General features: G+C 37.9%; 1 protein-coding gene across 1 annotated transcript in view; it reads left to right on the forward strand.

Annotated features, from left to right (window-relative positions):
* Positions 1–21,028, forward strand: part of LOC122810356 (putative sodium-coupled neutral amino acid transporter 8) — a 755,867-nt gene that overhangs the window by 423,173 nt on the left and 311,666 nt on the right. The window contains exon 5 of the mRNA XM_044081937.1: positions 11,080–11,236. Within this exon, the coding sequence (XP_043937872.1) occupies positions 11,080–11,236 (157 nt within the window). The remainder of the gene's footprint in view (positions 1–11,079; positions 11,237–21,028) is intronic.

Consider the following 21,028-nt stretch of genomic DNA (forward strand, 5'->3'; position numbering starts at 1 on the left):
AGCATAAGAGTTCCTCAGAATGTAATTGGTGCTGTTTAATGTCTTTCTAATTGTGAGGCAAGCAATGGAGAAGCATGCATACATTTGAAATGTACATTGCAGAATCAGATATATATCATTCGCTTAATTTGCTCATTATTTACTGAAGAAGCTATGGGCCTTGCTTACCAGCCCCCCCACAGCACTATCGATCCTTCTGAGGATGGCTTTTTGCCTTTCCCATTATTTTTGAATTCAAAGACCTTTGGGTCCTTCTATAGTAGTATCATTTGCTACAGTCATCCACCACTCTTTCCGTGAAAGAATATTAAATATTGTATCCTCCTGATTCCCTAGATGTACATTGAATGATATCCTACATCTTAATATCATACATGAGAAATTACCAAAAACAGCATAGTATCTAGTAGGTACCAACTAAAACCACAAGTCTGCCAAGGTAAAATGTGTGTGTTGGCCTCATTGCAAGATCATTGCTTATAAAGAGACCAAATGATGCCAATCTCAGGGTAAAAGAAAGACAGAGACTCTTACAGCAGATATTCTCCCATCTTTAATGATCAGCCGGGAGTAAAGCAGTGAGCTTAAAAATGTCCACGTTTTAAAAGGTTTTAGGGTGAGTTAACTCTCTTTTTCCTGAAATTCATCTTTCAGTCGGCATAGAGGATTAAGATTATAATCTCTTAAATACTTTTTGGAGCCCAGAGTTGAGCTTCTTGGCCTCCCATGTGTCATTTGTATGACTCTGGGCAAATCCGTTAACCTAGACGATACACTGAGACAATTGGGAAATTGGACTGAGCTCCTCACAATTGGGAAATTGGTTTGAGCTCCTCAAAGGTTTCCCGGATCACTTATCAAGTACTATCTGTAAAGCATACCTGTTAGGCGTTCTCTCCTTCCTAGGCAAGCCTAACAAAAGACTTTACTGGAAAATACTTTTAGCTTAATGCAGCAAACTGCATCATAATTCATTTAAAAATGGAAATGCTGATGTTATGTTAAACTGAAAGTTGGCAGAGTAATGATGGGATTGGAAATGGGAAGTATGCATGGTGTATATATCATATTATTGCAAGATGAAAAGAGCGAACACTCTTTCATCGAACTAATATCGAAATAAAAAAGCGAACACATGGAACAGCGATTTCCCCCCCCCAAAAAAAAAGTTTAAACACAAAATGAAGTGGGGGACTCCACCCCTCACCCCCCCCCCAATGTGAGGGGTTGTGCCCCCACACCCCCCTACTTAAATATACCAACTCCAAGATCGCACCATAGTGAAGGAAATGGCAAAGTCCCGAAGACGGAACACCGATTTTTTTTTTTTTTTCCCAGGGACAAAAATCTGTGTTCCGTGACTTTGCTTTTTTCTCCTTTTAACTTTATCAGATTGATGAAAGAGCATTCGCTCTTTTCATTGTCCGATAATGTGATATCGACCCATATGCAAGTCCTTTGCACAATAAGAAAATGGGTTATGATTGTCAGAAATGTTATTTTGCCATCTACTTTCTGTTAACCATATTGGATAGATAATAATGATATTGAACAGAAGACCATTTGAGAGAGGAAAATTAGCTTAAATGTTTTCATTGGAAAGTGTATGCATCGTTCTAGTGATGTGCTATGATTGTCATGAAAAGCCCACTGAGTCACCACAAAGAAACCTGAAAACACATTGCACTGCTGCTTTCTAAATGGATGTAGTTGTTTTCATTCTATCAGTGCCTCGAGAGACTATCTTTTATTGATCGGTACATAACAAAGTGGATCAAACAAAAAATCAATGAAAATGTAGGAAAAACTTACTTTTGGAAATGAGCAGAAAGGTAAAAGTGTATATTCATTAGAAGATGAAATGTAGAACACAGGGAAAAACTCTACAAAGTTCCTTTTAAAATGAAAATATTTTGGCTAAGAAAATAAAAAAGATAATCTTGAACACAGAGACGTCATTTTGCTTGTGTCAAGCATCCGTGCATGCCCTTGTTTGTGTCTTTCGGCTTTTCCTGGTTAGGGGTCGCCACAACGGAACTCCGGACCGCTAATGATTGGCAATTGATTTTTACATACCGGCTTGCCAGGGCCTGATGCACAACCTTTTCAACGAAGGTACGCCCATTCACGCATGTCTCCACGCAGAAGACGCTCTCGCTGAGAATTGAACCGGACAGCGTCTTAGTCCGTGCATGTCAACTGTTTACTAATTCTGAAATCGGTCAAGCCTAAGATTACACAATAGAGAAAACAGAATAGTCAACTTCCAGAGTTATGCAGTCTTGGTAATAACAAAATGGCACAGCCAAAGACCCGGGAACATGTAATGCTTCACTCCCATTAAAATATGCAAAGCACTATAAATGTCTAAAAATATAGCACAATCACCCAGCCTCTTGGAGCAATAACTGTACACTCTGAAAATAATTTTTTACTTTTTGAATGCTTGAGCTGTTATTCTCACTTGCAATGAGATAGAATGCTTCTGTATGGAGATCTAGTTAGCGTAATGGGCTGCCATTAAAATTCCTTAGGAAGAAAGGGAGGGAGGGAGAAAAAAATCACTAAGATCCTAGCAGTAGAGAGCTGGTAAATGTAGAAAAAAAAGTTTGAGTCTACTGAAGAAACATTAGGAAAGTCAAGGGTAATAGATGGTCAGTGGCATTAGATGGGTCAAGCAGGATGGAAATAGGGAATGAAAGAAATTTTGAAAAGAAGTAGAAATATTTACTGCTTAAAATACAGCAACTAAAGAACTCCTAGGAAAGACAAGTTGTTTATATTTTGCTACACAGTAGATTATAATGCTGATGTAACTGAACAACCCTTCTCAGGTAATGACACCATTTCCCCGTGAGGCTTTTATTCCTTCATGGGAGACTTGGACAAGCCTGACGAACATCTCGCGTTTAAAATATGCACTTAATGCACTATTATGATTTGGATCAAAGCTGAATGCAGAAAGATAAGGTAGTTTGTACATATGATGGAAAAGTAACGGAGAAAGAAAAACAATTTACTGAGACAAATTTATCTGCTTGAGCAGGAGGGGATCTATTTTTGTGCAGTGAAGAAATTACCAATATAAAATTATACTATACATCTGCTGCATTACGTCAAGCATGATTTTTTTAATGAGAAGATCCAATATCACTTTGTCTAACTTTTCAAATATGGCTATATATTTGTTAAGGCATGCATATAAAATATTCAACACCACTTATTCCCTTTTCTATTTTTGTCTCTTGTTACTAATTGCATTGCCTGGATGTTAAAGTTCTTTTCTTGTCTACCATTATGTACAAAATTGTTTGGTCTCAAGAAATTAAAAAAAAGACTGATGTACCAGTCCTTATGTTCTGTAAGATGACCTTTGCTTTCATATAGTTTGCATGTGGATGCATATATTAAATGAGCTATAATTATTACATGTGCTTCTATTTCTTCTAGATGGAAATAACATGATACCTTGTGTATTTATGCAGTCAAAAAGCTTACTCTGCCAGAGGGCTATAACAATTGTACAGTTAAATATTTGTCCTATGAAAAGATTTGTTCACTTTGAGTTGCTTGAGCTGGCATTCCTCAAGTTTGTTTACTTCAAGTACATTTCAGATTCATGGATATCATAAACACTGATCACGGTTTTCATGCTGCAAGAATTATTATTGTTTCTTTTAAGTTGGAGAGATCTTAGAGTGAGCTGGGAGTTAAAACATTTACATATTTGCACAAAGTCCTTTTCTCTAGTACATATGTTTAGAACCTGAACTTGTACACACACGAGGTAACTGTTTTATGCAGAAATGCATAAAATGTCATGTTTAGAACTTGTACATTTCATGTTGACATGGAAGCTCAAAAATAAAACTTATCACTGATAATGCAGCATGTGTTTGGCAAGGAGATCTTAATGGAATTTGTTAGCCTTTTGTGTGCAAATGAGGCAGTTGATTATGTTTTATAATTAAATATATTTTAATTTTAAAGTATCTAATGCTGTTCTAAGTTTTGGAATAGCCAATGTGTGCTTAAACTGACAACTTACTACCTAATAGAATAGTCATGTCAAAAACTACTATTGTGACATTAGACGTCTGTGCAACTTTTGATGCTTAGTATCAGGCCTGTAATTGTTCAATCTTTTCTGTTCTGATAGAGCGGTATTTTGCTACAGTTTATCTGCAGACACTGAAAATAGGTACTAAGGACCTTTAAAAGGTAGGTAAATTCAGCCAAAAACCTGGATATCAAATTAGCATAAAGTCTGAATTCTAAATAGCACATAACTCTTTACACTTCCAGTAGGAATGCGGGATGCTACTCCGTAACAAGTTTACAAAACAATTGACAAAAATGATGTAAAAATGGAAACAGATTATCAAAGAAACAGTGCAACATCTATAGACTTAAATGAACTGCCATACAATGCCATTTAGTTTTACTTTAGAGAAAGGGAGATGTAAGATAAGCACCCTCTTTCTTTAAATGATCGGAGCCATTAGTGGGTCATGTAGTGTGGTTTCCTATGTCCCAGGCAGCTTAAAAAATCACGTGTGATGAAAATTCATAAAAATGTCTGTATGGATAAATCAAGCCTGAAATTTGAGACATGCCTCCAAACATAAGTAAATCATGTGCAAGAGTAAATTAGGCCTGAAAATAGGTATGATTCTCAAACACAGTAACAGTTGAGATGCCTGTGTAGCAGTGCCACTGACTGACAAATTTTTAGACAAAAAATGGACAAAATTATGTGAATATTACTCTTAACATTTAACTGCAACCTTACCTGCTCAATATGTCCATTTGATGATTTTTAAAAGGGATGTATATTCTTCTTCTTACGGCTTTTTCCCAGTTAGGGGTCGCCACAGCAGATCATCTGTACACTCATGATTGGCAGTGGGGTTTTACAGTGTCAAGTTGCCAGCCCGGCGCCCAACCTTCCACAGAAGGCACACACACTCACACACTCACACATAGGGCCAATTTAGAGTGTCCAATCCACCTACTGCATGTCTTTGGGATATGGGAGGAAACCGGAGCACCTGGAGGAAACCCACGCGACCACAGGGAGGACATGCAGACACCACACAGAAGGCACTCCAGCCGAGAATCGAACCGGAGAACCTCTTGCTGTGAAGTGGCAATGCTAACCGCTGTGCCACCGTGGCTGCCCTTTAAAAGGGATTTATATAACTTTTATAATAAATGTACTCTGCCAAGCATTCCTAAAATTGCATGTGAGGTTTTGTTAAAGCTGGAAGGGTATACATTTAGTATCTAACTTGAGCATTAAAGTTCTTGATACAGCAATTTCTAATTACATAAAAGTGGTATATTTCGGAGTACTAAAGTGTGATGCATTATTATCCTGCTTCAGTTGATGGTAGATAACGGGAGGTACAATTACTACCAAAAAAGATGATTATTTGATCAGATATTGAACTCTCTAAACTGTTTTTCTGCTTTAATGTTTTTTCCGATGATGATAAAAAAGGCTGTTATACAACGACCCCCCCATTAATATTCCAAAATGTGCACGTTGTAAATCAGACTTATACAAATGGAAAATGGTCCGGTCGCCCGGACTTGTCTTTTTTACAGCAACGGAGAATGCAAGATCTCCGTTGCTTTTTAGACACTGTCTTGCTATGTTAAAGGAGTTTAACATAGCAAGACCACTTCCACCCACAGCTCTGATGTACTGCATAAGCATACACATGCACACTACATCAGAACTTCTGCAGAATACCAGACAGCTGCAGAAGGGCCGCATGGAGGCATTATACAATGACATGATTTAAGAAACGTAAGTTTTTTTTTTTCTTAAATAATGTCATTGTATAATAGCAATAACCCACTTCTGGGTGTGGGTAATGCTGAATTTACCCATGGTTGTCTTTGATTGGCCACTCGAGCTTCGCCCTCGTGACCAAACCACACCAACCGTCGGTAAATCCAGCATTACCCACACCCAGGCATGGGTTATTGCTTAAGTCTTCCACCGGAGGTTTAGAAGGCAAACCCATCTGTATCCTATACATAAGACTGCATCTATCAAACAATGTTCATTTACATACAAATTAGAAGGCTTAAAATATCTGTTATGCAAGACAGCATCAGCAAAGACCAGGCCCAAACAAAGTTATTCAGCCTTATCAGTAATATACTGAAGAATTTTTGTGATGCATCTACTTTAGGTGAAGAATATATTATATAAAAGTAGTACAATTATAGTTGAAAAAAATGCTTGACCATTTTACAAAAGATAATTCTTGACCTGAGGAATTCAGGATCACAAGTTCTTGGATGACCAGCATTTCTGGATCATGGATCCATAAATGCTTTATCTCTGCTCTGTAAAGTAGGGAGGCACGCGGTCTTATTTTCATTGTTCATCTATGCACCTAGGAAATAAAGAAAAGGATTCTGGCCAAGATGCTGAAATGTGGTCTTCTAAAGGAATGATACACGTTGGGAAGAATGATTATTTTTATTCAGACATGATAAAACATGATTTGCTGAAATTATAGGCAATTTTTTTAGACTTTAGAAACACCCCACCTAAGTGCATCACACCTGGGGACCCATTTCCTTGAGGGAAGTTATTAAAGTAAAGGCTGTTGAGGAAAAGGGGTCAGGTAGATCTTTTAGTTTCACTTTTCTGATACCAAAAGATATGGTGAAAAAGATTTGGTTCTTATTTATTTATTTTTAAACCGTTTTGCTTTGGTAAACAGATGGTAGGCTACTTTGATAAAGTTCAGTGCAGAAATTGAGTTCATGAGCTTGAGGTATATCCATGAGATATTGCGTCTACACAGGTAATAGGCTTCATAGGGAATATACAACAGGTATTCTATCGATTGTATTAATTTAATAAGCCTCAACACAAAGTGGTGTCAGAATGGAGAAATCTACCTGAACTGAAGAAATACGTGCATGGAAGTGACTAAATATATTTGTTTTTAAGACTGTGTTTGGACCTAAAGAATTTTAATTGAAAATGTGGCTAAACTGCTTTCACCATGAATATAATTACAAGGAAATTTGGCAGAAAGACTTAGGACAAGATATTTAATTTATTCCTCAATGCATGTGAATTGGGTGAAAAATGTGAACTACTCCATATTCTACATTCCTGTATTGTGCTGGAGTAGGGGGGGGGGCATATTGTTCCTGATGCAAGAAAAAGGCAGACTTATAGAAGTTTATTGAGGAAAGCGTAAATTAATGCCATCCAAAAAAAGACTGGCCTTTTGTTAAACATTTGCTCTTTTACAAGAGTCCAAGATCATCCAGTAACTTTAAATGTATGAATTACTAAGCAGAAGACAAAGACTAGAGCTGAGCCTGGTATTCAGAAAGCTAGTGTGCTGTTACACTGCATGCATTTTGCTTGCTGTGTTTGGTTTGCAGACCTCAATCTTTGTTATTGAGTAGCAGTGGGTAACGCATCTAACCATCTTCTTGAATAGTACAAGTGAGTGTGTACTGCAAAATTGTGTACTGGTGCCCCTGTGCTAGAGATGAGAGGAAGCACTGTGCAGCATGACAGGGCCACAGAGCCGTAATTGCAGCTTAACAGGGAAGAATATCTATGTAGCTACACTTGGCATAGTAAGGTATATCTTACTAAATTGAGAGTCCTAGTTATGTTGTAGTCTGCCGTCTTGATTATAGTGATTCAGAATATTAAGTGTGATGGCAGATCAAGGGGATCTGGCTCTGTTCAAGCCCCAGTTGACAGGATCTTGGTTGCATTACTGTTTGTGTTTTTCTTTAGCACCAATGTGCTACTCTGCTATGTATGCGAATGGTAAGCAGGAAAAGGGGAATCACTCCCTCACCAACAGTACACAGACTTTTTGTATGCAGCTGAAACACCATACGTTGCTTACTGAGAGCAGCTTATATGCGGGTGGTGTAATCTTTATCTCCTGTCATTCAGGGAGGGATAATTAGCATGTGTGATATGTGGTGGGCATACTATATATAATGAGTCAAGCCCCTGTTGTGCATTATCATGAAGGAATGAATGACAAAGGAATTGGGTATGTTTACCAGCCCTACTGTAATGTGCAAAATATTTTATGAATAGTCTCCAAAGAATAAATTTGATGAGTTGCATCATTCTGTTAAAACAGAGAATAGTTTGAAATGCTGAACAAGAGGGGCAGGCTTCTTACAGACTTGACCTTATGGATGTGAATGTGCAAAAAACATCTGAAATTACTACTGGGCAATTAAGTGAGAAAATTAATAAGTATAAAATAATATATGAACCAAATAATAAGGCAAAAATGAAATAATGGCAGCATGAGTTATAAAAGGATAGACACAGGAGAAATCAGGTTTGCCAGAATAATGCTTGATGAGGTGTGTGCTTTTTTAGGAAAACACCTGCCCGTGGCACTATTGTGCTTGGTGAATGAACTATTTTTTTTATATATACTTTTTATATAATTTACTGTAAAATAGCTCCTCTCCATAATATTTCAGAGCTGCTACAGCATATATAATCATTGGAGGAAGCATTGATTTATTGTCTACTAATTAACTTTGCTATGATGCTTAATGTATGTGATGATGAATACAAGTACAGGAAAAGCAAGCATTTCATTTTGTTTGCTGTACTCGTTTAACTTCAATGCGATAGAGCTGGCTTATTTTCTCCAATGGCAGGATGTGATAGTCTATTAAAAAAATAATACGATTAAAGAGGTTAAGTACATTTTTAATGACTATGATATCACAATTCAGTACTTGTTTACTGTACATCATGGGTAATTATTAACTATAACAAAACAGAGGATTCAAGCTATAAATTCTAGAAAGCATTGCATGATTGAATTTTGGATTTACAGTAGGTATCTATAAGCATGGCAGTAAATTTTGCCCAGTTCTTGTTCATGCTCATAGAATCTGTTAAGAAAATGGAATTTTTCAAAAATATACAAAAGCAAAAAAAAAGATTGTATATTTAACAAAAATATGAAGGTGATCTGTTTGTTGAAGCTTCATAAATGAAGTAATTTGGTATGGTGAAATGTTGGGCTGAAAATATTTTTCTCATCCCCAGACTTTACAAAACTGCGCTTAAAAAGTAAGATATTTTAAACTAAAACTATAAGGGCATCTCTTATCACTTACATATATGGACTGTAGACGTTTTTTTTTTTTTTGAGTAAGAAAATAGAATGACTAGTGCAGGACTTGGTCATTTCTGCTTTTTGATAGTAGGACTTGTGCACACTCTGTTTATTGATCCAAGTCGGTCAGTTTTCGATTAAAAAAGCCATTTAATGTTTTGTTTTGGTAATGCTGTTCTGTGATTAGCCAAGTTCTGATTGTTATTGTAATCATTATATACTGCTCATTTATGGTAGCTTAACTATGAACTTCATAATATTTGTGTACATTGTGAAATAATATATTTCTTAAATATCTTGTATAACCTGTCTTAAATCTGAAGAACAGTCAAACTGCAGTCTGCATGGAAGTTATAGCTCCAGTAATATAATGCCATAGCTAAGTAGATCTAGAAAAGGCAACTCTCATTATACAGTATTTTTAAAGAGTTGTAATGCACAATATCTTAGTTATCAGCATTAAATATTTTGAAATATAAAACAATGATCTTGACTTTATGGCTGGTAAAGTTATTTGTAACTAAGATTATGCAATTTTGCCTCTGCATTTAGAATGACTTAAGCTAAATCTGATAGGCAATGCTGTTTCCAGGTCAAATCAATTAAATGACAACACTATTCATTATTTTGAAATGAATGTGTCATTCCAGAAATGTACGGTATGACAGTTAAAGCAGACTGTTGTAAATATATCAATTGGACTGCATATTATACTTATATAAGAGTCCTAAGTATGGGTGTAATATCTTAAGCAAGCAATAATGCCTGACAAGATGTGATTTATTGAGGAAGCAGCACCTGCACTGGGCTTTATTGTTCAGGCAGTATTGCAATTAGAAAACATGCTACCCATTAAATTGTTTGTATTCATTTATATTGTTATATATTTTTTTTATATTTTTAATGTAAGTAGTTCCTCCATCTTATGTTTCAAAGTTGCTGACACATACTGCATGTAATTGTTGGAATAAATATTACATACCCAGAATATAAGTTGTATAAATACTTAATATAATGCGTGTACACACACACACACACACACACATTCAGAAGCATAGATTCCCTCCCTCACATATTCATAGAAACATACACATGGTTAGCAGTTACAGCCACTTTAAGTGAAAATGCCTCAGATGTCTCATTGCAAGAAAATGTATGGTGAAAGCATAAAACCTCCTTACTGTACCTGATTTTTGCCACATAGTTCTGTCCCTCATAGAATAATAATTCCTCAGTGGTTTATCAGCAAATCAGAGTTGGTCAGTAATGCCAGACAGTTTCATACGTATTGTTTAGTGAATGCATACTGATGGACTGCTTTTTGCAGTTGGAAGATATTGCTGTTTCTAGCTCGCTGTTCTCTCGCAAGAATGTGTGTGTGTGTGTGTATATATATATATATATATATATATATATATATATATATATATACATATATATATATATATATATATATATATATATATATATATATATATATATATATATATACACACACACACACAAACTTCTTTTCCTTTTTTGTAAAAGAATGGTTACAGTGTGCTTCCTGTCTAGTTTCACAGCCGCATTACCTATATATTAACATTCTGCTGGAGAATGTTTGTTCTCCGTTTACAGTAATACATACAAATTGTCCATTTTCTAGAATAATGTATATCCATGGCTGTGTTTCACTACCACCATACATTTTATAGTATGGCAAATTAATTATTTTATGCCTCCGTTATACTTGTGACCTGCTCTGTCACATCTGAATAGGGCTTTTAAAGAAGGCTCCAAGCATCTACAGTGTTTATAATAGACACTTTGTTTGCGTTGCAGTGTGATTACTTCTACGTTGTTTACTTTGCAGTGTGTGATTACTTCTACGTTGATTACTTTGTAGTGTGTGATTACTTCTACGTTGTTTACTTTGCAGTGTGTGATTACTTCTACATGAATGAAGCAATGACTGATGGAAACGGCACCCCAAAGCACTGGTATACCGATCACAAGTTTGCATTATTTGTCATTTGTGCAGTCATCATATTGCCACTGTCTGTTCCAAAAGAAATAACATTCCAGAAATATACCAGGTACAGTATCACAAGAGCTTGGCTTATCATCGTCTACAAATTAGTTTAGCCACGATGTGTAGTGCATGTCATGATGAATGGAATCTTTGCTTTTCCTGCACTTGTATGTTGTACTCCCTTTAACTTCAACGTGACAAAGGATGGCTTATTTTCTAACTAAAATGACAAAAAGGAAATAATGTAATGATGCATATATTTTAATAGTTGTCTGTTTGCTTTCATTATACTTGTATCACATTTCTCTTTAAGTTAATTTTAATACCTGCTGCCATGCAAGCATTCATTTAGCCAGTCTCTGATATTTGCTTTATCTTATTGAATGACGCATTAGAGCTAGAGCCCATCTCTGCCAAAATGTAAAAGCCCTTTTCACTTGTATTTTTACTCATGCAGTAATTATATATTTGTTTTCATGTGAAAGTGTACATCACTTTACCTATAACAATATTTATTTATTTTTATTTATTTATTATTTGTTTACTGGGAAAGTCCGATTTTGGAACAAAGCCAATTTTCAGCAGAAGCCCAGGGAGAAACTCTCCAAATGCATATCCTTGTAATGTGGGAAGAAACCGGAGTACTCGGAGAAAACTCACACAAACACAGGGAGGCTATGCAGACTTCAGCCAAGAATCGAACTGGAGAACCTCTTGCTGTGAGGCGACAATGCTACCCCTGCACCACTGCGCCCTATTAAATACCAACTCGTGTTTTTCTCCAGTCCAGGAACTAATTTAAATATTTTAATAAATGTTGGCATTTCTTGTGCTCATTTAACACTAGCTACATGTTTTAGACTGTTGAGCATGTTTTGTCAGAATACTTCTAGATGCAGAGTTAAATGGAGTAGAGCCAAAATCAAATCTGTTATTGTATATTCTGATAAGCATTCATTTATAAGATTCCTTCCTATTGACATTTGTATCCGTATATAACGGATCGGCCAAATGCCATAAAATCTAAAATATCCCATTCATAGACTTGTGTCCATAATATGTCCTATCATTCCACTGTACAGAACCTGTGGTATGCTAGTTTATGTGATTGATGTACCATTGCAGTAGGCCATTTCCTGCACAACAGTGCTCCTCCTCAATCTGTGGCTCTTCAGTTCAACCAAACCACCAGTCTATCTGACATCTAATAGGTAACTGCTTCCATTTTGGCAGGAGACAAAAAGCCCAGGCATCTTGCTATATTTTCATGTAAAATGCTAACATGGATTTTCAATTTATGACTTAAAAATGTACATAGGGGAAAACATATAAACATATAAGCTTGGGAAATCACTTGCTCAAGCAAATATAGTTGTTCAAAATGACCTACTCTCTTTGCAAGCAAACGCCTCCCATCTGGCACTTAGCTACTACTTGTGATCCTTAATGGTATGTACTCCTCCAGATTCATTGCCTGTCCCAACACCCAGGAAAAGTGCTGAACAGACAATGTTTCACCTTCCAGTCCCTTCTGGGCCAGTTCCTCCACTACCTGGCCTACTGCTGGAACCTGGGTCTTCTATATCTTTTGTAATGAAGAGTTTCAAGATATTATATTATCCATGCATAAGATAATCTCTGCACTTCTCATGGCAGACCACAACTGTACAGTGCCTCTTCACCTGGAATTCAGCATATGTCATTCTCATTCTTCTAAATTCAGTGAAGTATAATTCAGTGAAATAATTGTTGGAGAGACAAACTAATGCTGCCTACTTAAGATCATCTGTGCATATGTTATCTGGGCAAAGAGTTAGTTTTTTGCTGCCAGATAGTTATCACCTTTAGCTATAATTGTTATTATTTATTATTCTGTAGCATATGTGCCTTTCATGATTAGAAAATCAGAAGCCTTTGGATTCTATTTCCATACTAGCTACTTGGATTCCTGCTGTAGCACTGGCATTGCAGTTCTGCATGGCTGAGATGCCATCCTTAGTATGAGATATTCATAGGTTTTAAAGGTGTATACTAGGCTAACAACCACTAGGATCCTTGTAAGCCTAGCTTTGCAACCCAGATGTCTCTGACAAATTTGTATTGTATAGAAAGTGATTTACTGTCTCTGTCCATCAGAGACATAGGAGCCAGATCAGGGGTGAATTTCCAGTTAACCATCCATTGGACCAAGTTCTGCTTAAATAAGGATAGGGAAGAAATCTGCTTTACATGGATGGGAAGCCTGTTCCAGAGAATGGGAATTCACTAAGAGACATCTCTCTCCAACATAACCTATTTGTCACAAGCAAAATTTACATGTTTTAATCTAGTATTGGTGATGCTGTTTGTTTTGCAGATATGCAAAAGGTTCATCAAAACCGTGTCCAGGGATGTCTTGTGTGCTAGGCAAAGATCACATCTCAAAAGTCTGTATGTTACTGAGTGTCTCGAGACGATCAGTGTAGGCCATTGTTTACTCCATGTATCCTTTTTGTAAGGATCCTTTGTTGTTCAGGTTGCTGCACAAGTCTGGTCAGGTACATACTGAAGGGGGCATTATGCTCTATGATAGGTCTGACAAGGGCTGAGTACAGTGTTATGATGATTTCTCTGAACCTAGATGCCATGCCCTGGCTTATAAGTTGAGCAGCATAGAAGAATTTTTTTACTACCTTGGACACATTTTGGTTGAGTGCTATGTTACTATCTATGACAGATCCCTGGCTAATGAATCACCTTTTAAGGGTGTTTTATAGATGTTTTAGTCACCCAGGGTGGTAGACTTCCCAAAAGCTACTATAATGTATTTCTTGGTATTGAGATTTAAGCCATGGCTTTGGCACCAAGCGTTTGTCTGTATTAGATCTTCCTGAAGGGTGTTCTCATCTTGGGGTGGGATGGGGGATTCAATGGCTGCTTTCAATTTGAAAACTTAGTTAGTCAGAGGCCTTTGTCATCAGCTTTGACATCTGAGAAGTAGATGCAAGGTTATAATTAATTATTCCACACATTTAGATCAGCTACATTACAGGCAGGCTCTGAAGGAGGAGGTGTCTCTATTTCCATCAAAAATAAATATACTTCAAGGCTGGTCAAACAGGACAGTGCATTGAGCTGCTCCATGTTCAAATCACCATAGGTAAAATCCACTACCACTTCCTTGCAGGCCATAGGTCCCCCTGTATAACCCAGGAAACCCATATCATGTATTTAAACGTATTAGAAACGCAAACCATCCAACCTAATACCCATATTTATGGGTGACTTTAATTACCCCACAATTAACTGTGAATCCTATACGACATCAAACTTGCATGCACAGAGATTCCTGGATTTTGTAAAGACAAACTCCCTGGACCTCACTAATATGGGAGACTGCTGCATACCCCCTACTGTAATGCCTTCCCTGGTAAGGTCAGACCACAAAATTATCTCCTTTGAAGTAAAAATAAAACCTGGACCCGATCCCCAGCTAAACCAGGAATATTCAGTAACTATTCTAAGGCTAACCTCCTACTATTAAGTGAGAACCCGGCAAAATTTCAAGCCCCCATAAACCCTGACAGAAACCCTGTACAAGCATGTGAATAGCTGCATAGAGGCAGCTATAACCACCAGGAAGAAGTACAGAAATCACTCAAAAAACAAGCCACCCTGGTGGAATCGCAAAATCAATCAGATGTATAACAGAGGTAGAAAATCATTACAAAAATTAGGAGGTGCAGCACCCAGCAGGATAAAAGCACTCTCATCAAACTAAACAAACAACTCCGAGGGCAAATAGTCTACCAAAGCCAGGTTTGAGGTAAGTTTGGCTTCCAATGCCAAGGACAACCACAAAGCATTCTTTAGCTATGTCCGCAACCTCAAAGGCAATACACAATTGTGTGCAGAGCTTATTGTAAATGGTGCTATCTATACTGAACCAGAAGATATAACAAACCTCCTGGCTGATATATTCAGGTCCAACTTTACTCCCGTCTCCCCCTCAACCTTCCCTCAGGAAGTATCATCAAATGCAACTCCCCCCTACTATCACTAGGGAACAGGTCCTTAATGCTTTCTCTAAGACCAAGAACACTGCATCACTGGGCCCAGACAATATCCCAGGATGCCTTCTAAATAGCATGAAACATGACCTATCAGGGCCTCAGGAGTTACTATTGAACTGTTGCCTCCAAACAGGCTTTGTGCTTAATGAATGGAGAAAGGCAACAGTCATCCCTCTGCACAAAGGTGGGCCATCTACAGACCCTGGAAACTGCAAACCCATAAGTCTCACTAGTCGTATATGTAAAGCCATGGAAAGGATTATCAGAGAGATGATCGATAGAGATATAGTAAACTTCCAGACACTGGACCCAACCTAATTTGGTTTTGTCAAGGGCAGATCATGCCTACTCAACCTGGTGGATTTCTTTGAGGTCACAAAAACAATGGATGAGGGCAAAATTGTTCACACTGCCTACCTTGACCTAGCCAAAGGATTTGACACAATACCCCACTTGGACATTGACAAACTCAAGAGGTTGGGTACAGACCCATATATCACCCGGCGGATAGCCAACTGGCTCACAGACAGGACCTAGGAAGTTAGAATTGGGGAGTCCACCTCTAAAAAGAGGCCAGTCACAACTGGAGTCCCTCAGGGATCAGTGTTTGGACCACTCCATTTTGGTATTTACTTCTCAGAAGTCGAGGCCAATGCCACTGGTCTCTGGCTGACTAAATTTGTAGATGATTGCAAATTAGGAGTTGTCATTGAATCTCACACTGACACAAATGTTCTCCAGGAGGGGCTGACACACGCAAACAACTGATGTCAGAGCCATGGACTAAAACTAAATGCCAAGAAATGCATAATGGTATCCTTTGGGAAGTCATCCATCCCTGGTAACTATCATATTGATAAGACACCTCTTAGAGTTGATCCAGTAATCAGGGACTTGGGGTCACACACAGATAGTAATCTAGCCTTTGATCATCATATGTCTATAATGGTGAGGAAATCATTGTGTTGCTCAACTTATAAACAAAGGTATAGCATCTAAGTCCAAGGAAGTCATTGTTCCACTGTATTCGACATTCATCAGACTTATCATTGAGTACAATTCCCCCTTTGGTTTGTACCTAACCAGGCATATCCAACAACTATAATGTCCACAGAGGTTCCTCACTAAAAGAATACAGGGCGTAAGTAATATGTCCTATGCAGACCACCTCAAGGCCCTATCCCTGTATTAAGTCTCATACAGGCTTATGGGGAGAGATCTAGGCCTGGCATGCAGGGCATTGTCAGACCCTACTCTGATGAACCTCCTGCTTATCCACAGAACAAACAATACCAAAATTACCTGTTCTAAAGACTTAAAAAACCTTACCTGTGATATAAATAGGACCTGCTGGAGAGATGTGTGTGTATCCCAGTGTCTACCCCGTCTGTGGAATGGGCTCCCCATCCATGTGAAGCAGAGTTCCTCCCTAACCCAATTCAAGTGCAACTTGGACAATTAGATGGGGAAACGGAAATTCATCCCTGGTTTGGCACCTATGTCTCTAATGCAAACAGGTAATCTGTAAATGGTTCATCTCCCAGGCCCACGCTTGCACTTATCAAGGGTAGCAGAACTTGTCAGAGATTTGGGATGCATGGCTAGGCTTAAAAAGGCCCTTGTGGTTGAAGAGAAATGGGCCTAGTACAGAGCCTGGGGGATGTTGTGGAGGTGGTCTCACCAATTCTAACCTCCTGGGTCCTATCAGCGAGCCACCTAGCTCTCCATGTTATTAAGGGCTTTATATCTAGTTCCATATATTTGTTGATAGTGCCCAAGTGGGGTATTGTATTAAATGCATTAGCCAGATCTAGGTAGGGAGTATGCACTGTTTTCCCCTCATCTATTGCCTTGGTGACCTTTTCAAAGAAGTCCACCAGATTCAGTAAGCATGACCTTTCTTTGATAAAGCCAAGTAGGATGGATCCAGTGTCTGGAGGTCTCCTTTGTCTTTGCTGATAATTTCCATGATAATTCTTTCCATGGCTTTGGAAATAAGATTGGTCAGACTAATGGATCTGTAGTTTCCAGGATCTGTTAAAGGTCTTCCCTTATGAAAGGAGATGACTGTCACAGTCCTCCTTTCACTTAGCACAAAGCCTGTTTTAAGACAATAGTTTAATAATGACTCCAGTGTCCTGATAAGTCATATTTTAGACTATTCAGGAGGAATCCTGTGATGTTATCTGGGCTCACTGAGGCTGTGTTCTTGGCTTTAGTGAGGGCATTGTTATAGCTGGGGGAGTTGTGTTAGAGGGTATTTTGGGGGATGCTTGGGAGAGGGGGGGGTTGAAGTTGTAATTTGTGTAACAGGTTCACTTGAATTTGTCAATTAACAGGTTTACCACCTTGGTAAACAGGCTTGGTGCATGTGGAACCACCAGTTCAGCACATTGGTGTTTTCTGCCCTTGAGCTTTCTAATGTAGCTGTAGAAGGCTTTATGAGAGGTTATTTTAACCCCAAAGTTGGCTTTGCTTGACCTAGTTAGCCCTCTTATTTGCCTGTTTACTTGGAGACAGTTTTCATCTCTTTGGGAATTAAGGTTCCTGATTTCTGCCTTAAATTTTTCCCCTTTTGTTGATTATCCTATTTAATTTGGGTGGTGGTGTTTCTGGAGCTAGACCTGGGCTTGCTCCTGGTAAGTGCAGCAACCTCTGTGCTGCCATTGACATGGCTGTATAGAGTTTCAGAGAGCAGTTCAGCATAAGCTGTTGTGTTCTTGGGGTTTGGAGGGGTGCTGAATTTTGACATACCATCACTTAATAAAAGATAATGTGCCTTGGAATAGTTCCTAACTGTTACAGGTTTTAATGGGTTTACAGAGTTGATTTTGATTTAGAAAGACAATTTTATGGTCCAATTTTAGCAGGGAGGATGAGACATGGGTGGTGGGGGGGAATTCCCCCATATTTGCAGAATGAAATCCAGTATGTTGGAACTTCTAGGGGGTATATTCACTATTTGGTCAAGGTTGGTTGTATTTACAAAATCCATGAATCTCTATGCCTATAGATATGAGGTAGTGTAGGATTCTCAATCTATAGAGGGATAATTGAAGTCTTCCATGAATAGGGTGTTAGATTGAATGGCAAGTGTCTGCAATAGATCCAGGTATGTGTTGTGAACTTTTTGGGACACAAATGGTGAACTATAGCTGGCTAGGATATGGTACAGGCTTTTGTCTATGGTGATCTGCATGTGGAGGAATTCCAGCACATCATCCTGTTTCTCTACCCTACAGACATACTCTTTATTGATGTATATTGAAACACCTTCACCTTTTAGACCAGTAGCTGCACAGACAAGGGCTAAAGTGTAGAAGGCACTGAAACCTTGCACTGCTGGGGTATTCTCAGTCTCTCTAAACTATGTCTCTGTAACTGTAAAGATGGCTATATTCTCGAGTATGAGGAGGGCTTTGAGAGAGTATATTATTTTATTTAAGCTCCTGGCATTGAGCAGTAACTTGAGTTGATTTTGCTATGTTAGCAGGCTTTTCAATTTGGCATTGTGAAAAAGGCATTATGGGGTGGATAATGTTTTAGAGGGGGAAATGTACAGACTATCCTTGGCAAAGCAACATGGTCTGTTAACCAAGCCCTCCCAAGCTGGCAAATATTAGATCCCCTTAGAATGACACCAAAAAGATGTCCAGTTGTTGAAACCAATATTTTTTTACTCGTATTGCAGCATCATCCTTGATTATGGTTATATGCTGTATATTGCTAGGCTCATACCAGCCTGAGAGACAGTCTGAAAGCTTTTTGTAAATTTCTCCAAATCTTTTGGGTTTCTAATACCATGATGGGAATGAACCCCATGGGAATGGACCCCGTTCCTAAGTCAAAGTACAGTTAAAGTTTATGAAATTAGTATTGTTTCAATCTTTCATGTCAGCCAGAAGTGCTCTTTGTAGCACCCGTAATGCGCCCAGTAATGACTCCTCCTGCAATTCATATGAAGTTACACGTATTGGTAACATAACTAAATACGATTGTAGATTTTTTTTTTAGAAGACCTATTGCTCCTACTACTCTTGGGACTGTCTGGTTATCTTTCTTCCACATAGCTCATTTCTGCCTGCAAATCCTGATATTTTATGTTTTTGTGTCTCTGTACATAAGACACTGTAGTCACTGGGTGTGGTGATTTCAGTGATGAATGCTACTTTTGTCTTCTTTTTATGGCCCACTATATCTGGTTTTCTAGCATCTATCTTTTGAACTGTTGGTAATGGATGATACCATGTGATATAAACTTCATAATTTTCTATGATGCCGTGTGGCTAATGTTTCCAGTGTTTTTCAGCCACTTCAATACCATAATGTTTGCACAATCCCCACTGCAACAATCTTGCCACATTATTATGCCTTTCAGTATACAGTCGTCCTGCCATTAGTATGTCACAACCAGCAATGAGGTGTGTGACCAATTCAGTTTTACAAAACTTAAATTTGTCTGTTTCTCCCACATGTTCAATGGACTTTGTAAACCAATGTGTATGCAGCCCACTATCTTGGGCTGCCGATATTAACCTTTCATCTGTTGGCTTGAATTTGCCTCTCCTTAACCATTCCTGAGCTTGTTCCTGATCAACATGAGGTTCTTCCAGAAGTTTTCTATACTTACAACTACATTTATGTATTTTCCACCTTTCTTGCCTTCTCATCTGGTCCTTCACCTTGCATTCTTTCTTTTGTTTTTTTTGGCGCATTCAGTTGCTGCCTGATTTTTATCTACTTCTGGTTTGATTTCCATTCTTGCTTGACACATATGCTTCTGTTATACAGAAGTCATCTTAGATATATTCCCCTCATGTTTTAAAACTTTCACTATGTTTGGGTCTTATAAGGTCAGCAAATATGTCTAGAGTCCCATGATTGCAGATCTATATAAGTAATCAATTTTAAGGAGGCCCATCCCTCCTCCAGAATGGGGAATATACAATCTTGGTATGCACTGATTTTTTTTTAATAAACCATTTAGTGAGCATAAAGCATCCTTCTTGCTTTCCTATCTAATCTATCCAACACATTTTGGGGCCAGTCAATCACTCCAAAACTGTAAGTTAGGATAGGAAGAGTAAATTGATTTATAGCTTGGATTTTGTTCTTAAGATGTCTGTTTTCAGGATTAATTTGTCTTCTGAAATATTCCATACTAAGTTTTATTTGCATTTGTTGATGTTTTATTGTCTAGCCTTCAATTCCCAAATATTTATATACTTCCTCTTGCTCAAGTTCTTGTATATCACATTCTTGTCCCATACTGTTGTTTTCCTAGTGCTGCAGTTTTTCCTGATTTAAATGATACTTATGCACATTTATCAAGACCAAATGACATTCTTATATCATCTGAAAAAGTTTTGACAATCTGTAGTTGTGCTTTCATTTCTTAATCTGATGAGCTGTACAGTTTTAAATCATTGACAAAGAAAAGATAAGTCTTTACATGTTGTTGTTTTCTAGGAGCCAAATTATAGCCATGGCCTAAGCTGCTAAGTAGACAGCTTAATGGGTTATGGGAAGGCAGAATAGCAGCAGTGACAGTCACCATGGAATATCCCTCTTTGAATTTTTAACCCTGGGATAATAATTTGTCCTTTATGATGTCTTAATTGCAGAAGTGGTCTGCCACTGTTTCATGGTCACTGTAATGTAGTCGATCAGTGTGGGGTGTATCTTAAACATTTTTAAGCAGTCTTTCATCCATGCATGTGGGATGCTATCAAATGCTTTTTTATAGTCAGTCCAGGCCATACTTAGATTTTTCACATTTTTACAGATGCATCAAACCAATCTTT

This window comes from Protopterus annectens, chromosome 8.part1, assembly GCF_019279795.1.
Source record: "Protopterus annectens isolate FY-2018-M chromosome 8.part1, PAN1.0, whole genome shotgun sequence".
NCBI lineage: Eukaryota > Metazoa > Chordata > Ceratodontiformes > Protopteridae > Protopterus > Protopterus annectens.